Source organism: Danio rerio, chromosome 2, assembly GCF_052040795.2.
Source record: "Danio rerio strain M-AB ecotype USA chromosome 2, GRCz13ab, whole genome shotgun sequence".
Taxonomy (NCBI): Eukaryota; Metazoa; Chordata; class Actinopteri; order Cypriniformes; family Danionidae; genus Danio; species Danio rerio.
The window spans coordinates 53,051,217-53,065,258 of NC_141022.1; the positions used below are offsets into that span (position 1 = coordinate 53,051,217).

Here is a 14,042-nt window from a genome sequence, read left to right on the forward strand (position 1 = left end):
GATCTATGTTTGGATTATCACACTGTTTTGTTGAGATTGACCTGAGTTTCACTGGGATTTTACACTGGCACTGACATCTCATTTACATGAGAACAAGGAAACTGGTGTCTGAGGCTCACAGTATGTCATTTCCATGTACTTATATCTTATCATTGAGCTATGCCTAGCTTTATGCAGTTTTTAAATCCTTTCTCATATTTTCAAAGACACATTATTTACAGCTATATATACCTTGGCAATAACGTAGTACTGTGGTAAGTAATGTCATTTTAATTATTGAAATCTGACACTTATGTTTTTATATTATGGTATTTTCATGTCTTTCTTTAAAGCAATATTTGCACATATTTATTGTCACATGACTTTTCTATAGTTGACCCAAAAATAAAGTTTTGAAATGCATTGTATATCGTTTGTTATAGTAAAATTTTACATCTCAAAGCAGGCCCCCATAAAAACAGACATTTAGAAAGACTAAATTAAAAAATAGTTAAAGTTGTTTACATGCCAAACACCCTTGTTTTTTTCCACAGAATGTGCAGCAGGTATTTAGCTGAATGCCTGAGGCTTTAACATGAGAGCTGATGCTTGTCCCCTCACTTTTGCATTTGCAAACCAATTGCATTTTCTTTTATTTTAGTCCTTAATCATGCAAACCTACTGGTCAAGGGTTTTAAGGCACAGTTAGTCCAAATAGGTCAATTCTGTCATCATTTGCCCACCTTATGTTGTTTCAGACTTCTTTGTGAAATATAAAATTTGACAAACATGTTGTCAGCCAATACATATTAAGCAAAGTGTTTAGTATATGTATTTTATTATTACTTGTCAAGTATTGTAGGGGATTTATTTATTAGCCTTTCACTGAAATGGCATTAATAGTCAGAAAAGAATTAGTTCAACCAAAAAAAATGTAATTACCCCATATTATTCTCACGCTCAAGCAATCTTCTGTGTATATAACTTCCTTCTGTCGGATGAAAACAGTAGATTTTTATTTCATCATGGCTCTTCCTTGCTGTATAATGCTGTTGTGTAGGGACCCCCTTTTTTTTTTTTTTTTTTTTTTTTTTTTGAAGCTTCCTAAAGTTCATAAATCCATCATAATACTAACTCACACTCTGCCAGAGGCTGAACATATGTGTTATGAAGCATATTGATGTGTTTGACATTTGACAAACGACTTAAGACACATTCATAGCGGAATGTTCCGTAGTCTAAATGTCAGATGATTGATTGTAACAGAAGAAGAGATTGGCTGTTTCTCAATATGCGTTCTTCAGCGGTCTTGCGTCCTCGTGTTCTTGTGCAACGTCATCATCAGCTGCCTAAGTTCAGTTCCAATACTCAAGACCGCAAGTACGGAGGACGCGTGAAACTTCCCGGATGTGTTCTTGATTTCGAGGACGCACCGATGCAGACTTGAGCACCGAACTCGCTCTGGAAGTCCCAGAAGTCATTGCGACTGGAGGTGGGAAGCGGAGCATTTTATTTAGATTTATTATTAAAGTTCAGAGATATGACTTATTTACCTTATGAGTTTCCCTAAATGAAACGGTGAAAGTAAACATCACCATGGACATCTTAATAAAGGAATAAACACATTAAGGGTGTTTGTTTGCTGAAAATCGTATTAAAATCTGTTTTATTTATATTGTGCAGAGCATATTTATAATGTTTTTATGCAAAGTATATATTTTGAAGAGGGGGGAAACAATAAATTGTTGTATGAATGCTGTAATGTTTAAATAATTTAATATTTAAAACGTGTGAATGTCATGTTCATCAGGAAGAAAGCAGCATCTCATTTCTCAAAGGATGCGTTCTCTGCCCTCGCGGTCTCCTGAGTTCGTTCTTCCGAGGACACCTGGCAAGACCGGTCTCCACAAGAACGCAAGTCAGTTTTCTGCGTTCTTGGAATTGAGAAACAGCCATTGACTTTTTTTTTTTTTTTTGGCACAGCCATATTTGTTTGAACCACCATCATCATCATTCAATTTAATTCAGTTCAATCCACCTTTATTTCTATAGTGCTTTTTACAATGTAGATTGTGTCTGCAGCTTCCCATAGAATTTTATAGTAAATTTAAACAATGTTAATCCAGTTTTCAGAGTGTAAGTTCAGGTCAGTGTGGATAATGAATCGCTACTGAGAGTCCAAACACTGAAGAGCAAATCTATTGATGCGCAGCTCTACAGATCTGGAACCATGCAAGCCAGTGGCGACAGCGGCGAGGAAAAAACTTCACCAATTGAAGAAAGTGAATTATTAAAAAACCTTGAGAGAAACCAGATTCTGTTGGGCACAACCATTTCTCCTCTGGCCAAACGTCTTATGCAGAGCTGCAGTCTAGACACCTAAGGATAGAGAACGCTTGACGTCAGCAAAGACTTGTCTGTCCCTGCAGCGTCACAGGAATCAGTCTCTTGCTCTCCACTCCTCCAAGACCACCACAGCTGCTGCTCAGGATACAGCCTGGTCCAGGATTATAGAAACATTGGCATCATCTCGTTATGGGTCTTGAATCACATCAGTGGCGCTGCATAGCCTCTGGGGACCTCCGGATGAGTATTCCCAGGTAGAAATAGAGAAGAAAGAGGATAATTAGCGTAGCTGCTGTTCATACATATAAACGAGATGCAAATTCCTGCTTGGGGCACATTCATGCATCTTACCGCTAAGTGATGCATTGAGTGTATGCTTTACTAAACAGATAGGTCTTTAATCTAGTTTTGAACTGCTAGAGTGTGTCTGAGCCTCGGACATTATCAGGAAGGCTATTCCAGTGTTTAGGAGCCATAAACGAGAAGGTTCGACCTCCTTTACTCGACTTCGACTTTGCTATTCTAGGTACTAGAAGCCCTGAGTTTTGAGATCTTACAGAGCGGTTTGAATTGTAGAGAGACAGAAGTTTGGTTGGATAAACAGGAGCTAGATTATTTAAGGCTTTTATAGGTAAAAAGCAATATTTTAAAATCAATACGAAAGTCAAGAGGCAGCCAGTGTAAGGAGGATAAAATTGGGGTGATATGATCATATTTTCTAGACCTGGTAATAACTCTGGCTGCTGCATTTTGTACTAGCTAGTTTGCAGTAAGCCAAAAAATGGCTAAGAACAAAGTGTTTTAGTTAATTTGATTTAATAACTTAAAAATGTTAAATGTTTTTGTCGCATCAAATCCTTGACTGCTTCATAAGATATATGTTAACCCCCTGCCGGTGTATAGGTTAGTTTAATAATGCAGGTGTGAGTTCAGTGTTAAAGTTTAAAACTACTCTAACTGTGTTCCTCTGACTGAAGAAAGTCATACACATCAACTTGATTAAAGTCTATGTGAAAAGTTATTGTGTTTGTTTTGGTATTCCTCAATCAAATTCTGATCATTTTCTTTTGCGTTTGGAGGGGCTGTCTTCCTCTGACATCAGTTTGACTGCTTCAGCCACAATATTCTTGTCCTTGCAGATTGATTGTTCACTATCTTGCCATGGGTATTCTGATGAGTTCAGTTGGATCCATTTGTGTATGTTTTGAAGCTGATTTGCCAGAAAAATAATTGTGAAAATGTGGTGCTTTTAATCCTCCTCATGATTATGGTATCTCTAGGGTTGTCAATTTAATTGAGGTCCTGCTTTTCCAGTAGAATTTTGTAGTAATTGAATCTAGAAGTTTGAACTAGGTGAGTGGGCTGTGTTGGAATCATTGAAAGTAAATAGTTTATATTCGGGAGTATGGACATTTTAGCTACTGATATTACTTATTCTCCCTGTGTTCACGTGGGTTTCCTCCGGGTGCTCCGGTTTCCCCCACAGTCCAAAGACATGCAGTACAGGTGAATTGGGTAGGCTAAATTGTGTGTGTGTGTGTGTGTGTGTGTGTGTGTGTGTGTGTGTGTGTGTGTGTGTGTGTGTGTGTGTGTGTGTGTGTGTGTGTGTGTGTGTTTGTGTGTTTGTGTGTGTGTGTGTGCGTGCGTGCGTGCGTGCGTGCGTGCGTGCGTGCGTGCGTGCGTGCGTGCGTGCGTGCGTGCGTGCGTGCGTGTGCTTGTGCTTGTGTTTGTGTGTGTGTGGATGTTTCCCAGAGATGGGTTGCGGCTGGAAGGGCATCCGCTGTGTAAAAAATTTGCTGGATAAGTTGGCGGTTCATTTCGCTGTGGTGACCCCGGATTAATAAAGGGACTAAGCCGACAAGAAAATGAATGAATGAATGAAATTACTTATATAGGTCACAATAATCTTAACCACATCCCTCTTACCGTTAGTTTGCTATGAGGTAATGATGCACAAAATGAAATCCCCCTACACCCCGTACTCAATATTCCGTTTCAGTTGGAAGTACATCAACATACTGAAATAAAAGTCTCTGTAACTTTAAGGAAAATAAAATACCATCAGTGCAGTATAAAACTGTTATTCCCCTTGCATTGATCAGAGGTTTGACTTTTATTTGTTTTTTTTCCTAGTTGATGAGTGAGAAGGTTGGAGGAGCAGAAGGAACCAAACTGGACGAGGACTTCAAAGATCTGGAGAGGGTAACACATGTTTCACATTTAAATTGAGATGCTGATATTGAGTCAAAGCTCACAACTGTGAATGACTGGCCAAAGAAACTTTTATTATGTAAAATAGCCATGATATGAACTATACTGCTACTATCTTTACTCAGAAATCCAATGACAATCATTTTGTGACTTATGTAATGTTTTGGGATGGTGTATTTTTAATATAATATTAAAAGTGGTCAGTTCCGCTTCCGCCCACAGGAAACTCGTCAGTAATGTCAAACCAGAAAATCTAGAAGTGGTAAAGGAGCCCCTCCCTACAGACTATTTATACTGCTTTACAATGCATACCGAACATTTTTTTTAGAAAGGCTTTAAAAAACATGAGCTCCACATTTCCTCTTTTAAATGCCAGTTTTTTTTATATATGCAGCTATATGTATAAGTAATAAAGAGACCACCTGAAAATTACAGTTTATCTGGTTTCACCTAATTTATAGGTGTGTGTGTGTGTGTGTGCGGGTGAGTGTAATGCTGATTTTAAAATTTCTTCCCCATTTAAAAGCATTTAATAAATTATATATTATTATTATTATCGTTATTAAATGTATCATTTTAGAGCATTTTCCAGAAAATGATTGTTCAGAAAAAACATGTACTGTATTTGTTGTGAATGACAATTTTAGGGTTATTCCACTAAATATTGGTTATTTAACAAGATATTTAATTTATTTTAAAAAATATGCATTTTACTCAAAAGCATTAAAATACATTGTAAATTCAGAAGCTTGTTTCAAAATAAAATAAATAAAAATTAAAGGGATTGAAATAAAATAAAAGAGAATTGATTAAAATAGAATAGAATGAAATCAAATATCATATAATGATCTAAATAAAAGTATCAAATAAAATAAATCAAATAAAAAAGAATCAAATAAAATAAAATAAATGAAAAAAATTCAATTAAATAAAAAATAATTAAATGAAATATTAGGAAATTAAATAAATTAAAAATGTAGTTAAATAAAATAAAAAAGAATACAATTAAAAGATATAAAAGAATGAAATAATATAAAATAAAAAATAATGAAAAATAAATGAAATTAAAAATGCAGTTAAATAAAAAAGAATGAAATTAAATAAATAAAAAAATAATAAAATAAAAATAATTAGTTAAACTAAAAATATTGAAATAAAATAAAAAATAATAAAACGAAATAAAACAAGAAATTAAAATAAATAAAATAATAAAATAAAATAATAAAATAAAATAATGAAATTAAATAAAAATAATGAAATTAAATAAAAATAATGAAATTAAATAAAGATTACAATTAATACAGTTTTATTTAAATCCTAAAAAATGCAAAATTATTAAATTTAATAAAATATTAAAAAATGAATTAAATATTTTTTAAAGTATATTATTTACCAGTTTATCATAAGATAAAATTTTTTTTAAAACTTTTTTGTTTATTTAATTGTAATATATTTTCATTACTTTCTTTTTCAGCAATAGATCTTTGGATTCGACTGGTTTATTAAAAGATACCCAGCAGCACATTTTTTGCATTTTTCTTCAGTGGTAAACCACAGATAAGCTATATAACTTTCAGTGATCTTCCTGGATGGCTGTTGTTTTAGTGGGTGTGACGGTTTCTGATTGTTTCAGCTTTGTCTTTGTTTGAGCTGTAGATGTAGAGGTCAAAGAGTGCCTCTGTTGACAGAGTGATGTAAAAATACACACCTATTCTCCGTTATTTGTGCTTCACAGAAAGCTGACATCACCAGTAAAGCCATATCAGATGTGCTCTGCAAAACTACTGAATACCTGCAGCCAAATCCAGGTAAAACACTAAAAATGTGCTTCCTATCTGCTTGTATATACAGTCGAAGTCAAAATCCTGTGAAATTTTTTTTTTTATATATTTCCCAAATGATGTTTAACAGAGCAAGGAATTGTTCACAGTAGTTTCTTTAAGCAATATTTGTTTTTGATTGTCTACAGAACAAACCATCATTAAACTATGACTTGCCTAATTAGCATAATTTACCTAGTTAAACCTTTAAATGTCACTAAGCTGAATATTACGGAGACCCAGAAGGGACATGATGGTGGGGAAAAAAATAGGTGTAGGAAAAAAAAAATTGGTGGAAGAAAAAAAACTGGGCGGGAGAAAAAAAAAAACTAACTTAATAAATAAAAAAATATTTGTACGTTTTTTTTTTTTTTTTTTTTTTTTTTTTACGTTCCCTCGCAAAGATGTTTTGCGTTATTTTGAAAAACTGTTTCTCCACAAACGCTTCCTGTTCTAATTTATGTAAACCCTCCCGTTTTTGCTGAAATTCTTTCTAATATTTTACTATTCTATCCCACTATCATCTTTTCATTAAGGGCTCTATTTTGGCGGTCCATGCGCAGAGCGCAAAACGCAGGGCGCAAACGCTTTCAGGGCGTGTCAGAACGCATTTTTGCTAATTTAAGGTTGGGAAAATACGCTTTGCGCCAAGGCGCATGGGCTAAAAGGGTTGAGTTTATTTTCTTAATGAGTTAAAGGTGTGTTTTGAGAATAAACCAATTAGAGCCTCATCTCCCATTCCCTTTAAGAGCTAGCTGCGTCGCATCATAAGCGCATTCGCTATTTACAGGACGTAAAGTAAGTCTAAGTGGAAAGTCTGAGCATTTCACTAGCAAACAGTTAACAGTTTTTTTTTTACAGAAAACGGTTAAACAGAGCATCTACTGTGTGAGAATGAGAGATAATGGGTCTACTTTCACTTTCGCTCTTGGATAGGGAAACCTTGTACGCACAGATATCAATTAGTCTAAAAATAATAAATTGCGTTTGTTAAGCACAAATATTTGTTTTAAAACTATTTCTAAATTCAGTTCTAATTTCCAGCAAACGAATAAATGAACAATAATAACGAAGTGTGCTCAAAAACCTGAGTTATATCCTAAAACACATGCTGTGCCCCATATGGTCTAAAACCTGACAGGTGGGCAAATCTAAGCTTGTTTTTAATAAAACAAATATAATATGGATATATTAAATAATACTGCTAATAATAATAACATTATACAAAAGCAAATTGTTATGAATGAACTGAAAAAGCCTCCCGAGATGAAGAAGGCATAAAAGCAGTGATTTTTCATATTTATATAGGCTAGAAAATAATGTTTTGTAATATTTTAATCCTTTATATTTATGTTCTATATCTATTCTTATTATATCCTATATATATCCTTAATATTAAAATTTTTTCATATGTAAAGATATTTGCCTATTGCTCTCTTGGGCGTATTAAGCAGTGCGTAAGCGAGGCGAAACTCTGCGCTGGAGTTTAGACCAGGTTTGTTTTGGTCTAATAAAAAATCTATTATAGTTTCTCAAAATAGCGACGCGCGAGCAGTGCGCCTCACAACACCTTCCTTTTTAGACCTGAACGCCTATGGGCGCACATATGAGCGCTAATGAATTTTCTATTTAAACGGCGTAGGGTGACTCCTCAAAACGACTTTTGCGCCAAGCTGAAACTAGCAAAAGACTATTGCGCCACGCCTTGCGCCACACTGCGCCAGGTGTATGATAGGGCCCTAAGTCTTTTCCCATATTTCTGATATATTTTTAATACATTAAAGCTGTGTGTCAACCGTCGCCTTTCGTATGCTACCTCTGAACCTGTCAATGCACGTAAGCGCTGACTGACAGATGCGCTCCGTACAATAAACTGATCCCAGATCAGCTTCTGTACACGCCATTTACACAGGAGCAAAAGTGCATGACACTTTTGGATTCGGGTGTGTTTAAACAGACAAATACACTGAAAAATATGTAAACATCTCCGTCTTGCATGTTTTATTTTAAACAGCGAATTTTCTCTTAAATGAGCGCAAACAGTATTGGAATGATTTCATTATAGATTTGTGTATTCTTACAGTGACACCTCTGTTATCAAACAAAACAAAACATGAGATTCATTTGCCGCTCAATTGTTTGATAACAGAGGTGTCACTTTAAATCGTGTGTACAGAAGCTGATCTGGGATCAGTTTATTGTACGGAGCGCATCTGTCAGTCAGCGCTTATACATCCGTTCACTGGTTCAGAGGTTGCATATGAAAGGCGACGATCGACGCACAGCTTTAATGTAAAGAAAGTGGTAAAACATGTGAGAATTTCGGCCAAATGGGAGGGTTTACGTGAGTGAAGTGCACAGGAAGTGTTCGTGGAGAAACAGTTTTGCGAGAGAACGCAAAACATCTTTGCAAGGGAACTCTTTGCGATGGAACGCAAAACTTTGCGAGAGAAAGCAAAAACTTAGAAATATATATTTTCCTCCCATCCATTTTTTCTTTCACCCCTTTTTTTATCCTACTCATTGTTTTTTTTTCACCCAGCCAATTTTTTTTCTCCTCCACTACGTCCCTTCCGGGTCTCCGTAGAATATTAGTGTCTAAGTAAATAATCTAGTAAAATATTATGTACTGTCATCGTGGCAAACATAAAAGAAATCCGTTAAGAGAAATTGGGGGAAAATATACAGGAGGGTTAATAATTGAAGAGAGCTAATATTGCTGATTTTAACAGTATATACTGCATTTTTGTTGTTGTTTTCATACAAATGTCTAAACAATGTTAAAATGACATTTTTTTGTGTACCTACATATAAAAATATAAGAAATAAAGGCTTTTTTTCCTTAAAAGTGTGTGAAAAAATGTATGATTCCAACCATCTGCCAAATTAATTGATTTGTTATATTATTACCTATATATGTTGAGATCATTTGCAAAAACATAACTCTGTTTTTATCAATTTTCATAAATACTTTCATTTATTGAGCATTAAGTTCATCATATTTTAGTTTCCCTAAGTTCTAATTAATAGGTCTCACTGGATTCCTGGAGGGCCACAGCTCTGCACTGTTTTGCTCCAACCCTAATCAAACACAGCCAGTGCCAGCCTGTAGGGTTGAGGGGCCCTAGGCGAGATAAAAAATAAAAATAAAAATTGGGCCCACTGGTGTAAAGACCAAATTTTTATATTTTAATGCAGGGTTTTTCAAAGTCTAAGACAACTTATCCATTGGCGCCCCCCTCCTCCCAAACACACACATGCAGACACACGCACACACACACACACGCGCACACACACACACACACACACACACACACACATATATATATAGTATATATGTATGTATACAGTGTGTGTGTGTGTATATATATATATATATATATATATATATATATTTATATAAATATATATATATATATATATATATATATATATATATATATATATATATATATATATATACAGTATATATAAAGACACAGACAGATGTCAGACTGTTAACTCACTTTTATCATCATTTGCATGAAAGTGCAATAATTTACAGAGTAATAACAAGTATTTTAATATAACGTTTTTAAAACTAGGATGATGGTTCAGTATGAATAGAACAGATCCAAGAACTGTCCATCCCAGTCAAAACAGTCGAAGTTTAGCGGGTCTCATGCTGTCATTAGCCAAAATATCTTGACAAACCACACATAAAGGTCGTGGTTCATCAGCTGGTCCTGTCCATGTAAATCCTAAACTCAAATACTGATCATCATATCGTCGTCTTTTGGGTTTAAGCCCTGAACTTGAAGGCTTTGAATCGGGGGGTCTCAGAAACCGATCCATTGTATTAGCAGGCATATACCTGTATTGGCGGGCTTGCCAAACAGAAGCGAATTCACAGCTATGGCCTTCTGGGTAAAAAAGGTTTTCTTATTTTTGACGTATTATTTTTTTTAGCTTTGTTTAATTAAAACGTTTAAATATAATAAAAATACATATAATAATTAAACTTAATAATTAGATTTTTATTATATAATATTTTTTCCCGCGCCTCCCCTGACATGCTCTGGCGCCCCCCAGGGGAGGCGCGTCTCACTCTTTGAAAACCCCTGTTTTAATGTATACATTGTTAATAACTGTAGCATATTTGACCTTTAATAAATATGTAAAAAAAATATGTAAAAAAAAAACTAACAAAAAAAAAAACTTATTTAAACAAGTATTTTTTCCCCTCTGCTTTTCTTTTCTTCCTTTTTTCGCCTCTGGACAGATGCAGTTTGGACGCCATTTCATTTCAAATTAAAATTCGATTAAGATCCATTACAAATAGCAATGGAACTTGTGACGTTTTTGGGTCTGTATTAAATGTAAGCAACTTGGAGAGATACGTGGAATCTGTGTAGGAATACATTACGTCATTTTAGTTCAGCTGTTATGATTTAATAAGTTGTCTAGGGATTGTAAACATAACATTTAGACTATTAAATCATCACGGAGTAGATGGATGGAAAATACATATACACACACATATATATATATATATATATATATATATATATATATATATATATATATATATATATATATATATATTTATTTATTTATTTATTTATTTATTTTTTCACAGTACATTTGTGTTCATTTTTGTGTGTGTGTGTTTATTTGTGTGTGTGGTACTGTAGCATCGAGAGCGAGGCTGACGATGGCGAACACCATGTCTAAGATGCGCGGGCAGGTCAAGAGTCTGGGTTATCCACAGGCAGAGGGCCTTCTGGGAGAATGCATGCTGAAATACGGTCGAGACATGGGAGAAGACACCAACTTCGGTAAGAGGAACGAGTGCTCTTTCTCTAACACTTTAACAAATAGAAAACTGTTCTAGTATTCAGTGTCCTCCACTAATATTGGCACCCTTGATAAATATGAGCAAAAAAGCCTGGGAAAACTGTCTTTATTATATAATCTTTGGGTCTTTTGCTCCAAAATATGAACAAAAAAGCTGAAAATGCATTACGAATGAAATCATGCAAATTCCTAGAAATTAGCCACTGTTTTTTGACAGTTCTTAAAATGATTACTTTCCTCATGACATCAAGCTGAATACTTCCTACTCACTGGAATTTTTTAATTAATACCCTAAGGGTGGATGTCTTTAATGTTTTTGCTGTTCTATATCCGCTTCCCATTATGTGAAGCTCAGCATCCTTTTACTGCAAATCACAGCTCTGGTTGCTGCTTTTCCTCATTGTGATGGATGACTGAATGACTTTGGCCTGTGTGTTTCCTCATGTTCATAACAGGAGGTCATGCTTAAACTGTTTCCCCTTCCTGCTCACCAGGTGTACTAAATAATTATAAAAGATCAATGGGAGTATACTTAAAAAATATATTGCTCATTTAAATTCGTTAGCCAATATCTGTGTAATAATTTTTTGTTCACGATAAGAGCAGAATTTACATTTATCCTAATATATTAAGTAATAGATACAGACTTTTAAAAAAAGCTTCCTTTATACTTTTATTAAGGGTGATACTATTATAAACACTGCATTTCATTTGTACCTAAAGTATAAAATATCAAACATACAGTAACACTTAAAGACACACAAGAAGTCTAGACTAGGAAGTCTAGTCATTCTTATTTTGCTATTAGAGATCTGGCATATGCAGCAGGTAAGAGAAGTATTGAAAATTGACCTTTTTATTTCTATCTCTTCATATTTCCAAAAGCGCTGTTGACTTTTAATTTTCACCAAATGTCATTAACAACCAGTGTTATTAGGGATGCTCAGATCAGGATTTTTGCAGCCGATACTCCTTGTGATGGTGATCGGCTGATACCGAGTACCGATTCCGAAGCAGTTTGGCTCTTTCATTCAGGAATTTCATTCATGCCCTTCGTGACAAAAGAGATATTTGATTCGTGGAACTGTTCTAAGCGTGTATTTTTCATGCAATGTTTGTTACTGCACAGCGAATGAGATAAAAAAAACTTCCGCATTTCCCAGAAACTTAGATGCACTCGGCAGTTAGCGTCAGAAAGCAGTGTGCATTATTCCTGTCACAAAATGTGATGAAAATCCTACACAACGGTAAGTTTGACTGTGGTGCTAACATGTTTACACTCGTGTAATAGTTAGTTCCATACGAACTTACTTTGCCATCTAAATAAACAAACAAAGAGCACTGGTCGCTCGCTTACCAAATCTGTAGAGACAGGACAATCATCACCAACTAGAGCCGCGTCTTTATTAGAAGGAGACAAGCAGCAAATCCAGATCTCACTATTTCCAGATGAGAAGCTCTCTGGTAAAAAAGAAAAAAGTTCCTTAGACAGGTATTGTTGTCGAGCGTTGCATGCACTGTAATCCACATGTGAGTCCAGCTGCGCTCTCATAGAGAGAAAATGAAAACAAAACTTCACTGCAGCAAATTATAAAAGCAACACTACACACTTGTTTTGGCAACACAACGTGTCCTCTCTCTCTGTCTTGGAAGCTGTCATGCATATTAATGAAGTTGCAAAATAGAGCATGCTGATTGGTTTGAACCAAGTCTTACTCATGCATTAATGCAGCACACTCAGAGACGTAATAAGGCACTCCCAGGTACAAACGTCCAGTCTACACGCTGGAATACATGCTAAGATCTCATGGCCGTGACGCAGCTTCAAAAATTACTTTTAAACCTGAAGTACGAATTTGCTCGAAATAACGCAAAAACAACCAATTTTCACTTTTTAGTGTAATATATGTGTCCTAATAGTGTTTTTAGCAGCATGGGACACATATATGACTGTCAACAGCTCAAAACATGTGTTTTGGTGTTTCGTGACCCTTTAAGTGTAGATCTCTCCTTACCTAAGACAGTTAAGGAAGAATGTTGCATATAATCCTCTAAACATGTCTCTTATAACCATCTAGTGTAAACATGTCATGGTCGGAAGCAGCTTTACAGAAAATAATATTAAACAGTTTAGGAAAGTTAAGAAAATGACTAATAATGCAATCTGTAAACATTGCAAATGATGGAAAAGCAATCCAACAAGTCTCAATCAGATTATTATATTCAATCATATTTGATGCACAAGAAGTTAAAATGCGCACCTATATATCTATTACTTCTTCACTAGAAGGAAGTAGGCCTATAAATTACAAATAAATGGGTTATTTATTTTACCAGTGTATATTTCGCCCTGCAATCGCTTGCACATCGTTTACCTTGCTTCATTTACCTCACGCATCATGTGTTTTAGTGCTGCTGATGTGTAATATATGGGTGAGCACATGTGTCTTCCCCTACTTGTAAACTTGTAAACAAACACTTGCGATCGGTTCATGAGATCGGCCAGATTGGTGAGTACTGATCGAGTCATAAAATTATCGGCCGATACCAATCTCTGCCCAATTGATCGAAGCATCCTTAAATGTAATCCCTATATACAAAGAAAACAAAGCTAATTAGTTTAAAAATTAAGTTGTGTGTAACTAAATTAAATTACGCCGGTAAAAAATATTGAACACCGGAAGAAAGGGATGTGTAAAAAGACATGGAAAGCCCAGACAGCAGCTGAAATCTGTTTTTAGAAAGCAACCCTGCCCCTCATCAGTGTAAATGAATATTAACTGCTTTAGTCTAAACACCTACATCGCTAGATAATGAAGATGAAACCAGGGTGGACATTTCAGCAAGAAA

The 14,042-nt window shown here is 35.0% G+C and overlaps 2 protein-coding genes across 7 annotated transcripts in view; one reads left to right on the top strand and one right to left on the bottom strand.

The window, feature by feature from the left end:
- Positions 1 to 14,042, bottom strand: part of cactin — a 465,667-nt gene that overhangs the window by 310,867 nt on the left and 140,758 nt on the right. The gene's annotated exons all lie outside the window — the stretch shown is intronic.
- The window catches only part of sh3gl1a (SH3-domain GRB2-like 1a), a 54,862-nt gene that overhangs the window by 17,069 nt on the left and 23,751 nt on the right, over positions 1 to 14,042 (top strand). For all 6 annotated transcript variants that reach the window (XR_015477338.1, XM_087238440.1, XM_087238441.1 and 3 more), the window contains 3 exon segments: positions 4,459 to 4,527; positions 6,272 to 6,344; positions 11,030 to 11,173. Coding sequence is in view for 5 of the 6 variants with exons in the window: in XM_087238440.1 (XP_087094566.1) it covers positions 4,459 to 4,527; positions 6,272 to 6,344; positions 11,030 to 11,173 (286 nt within the window). In the remaining variant the exon portion in view is untranslated.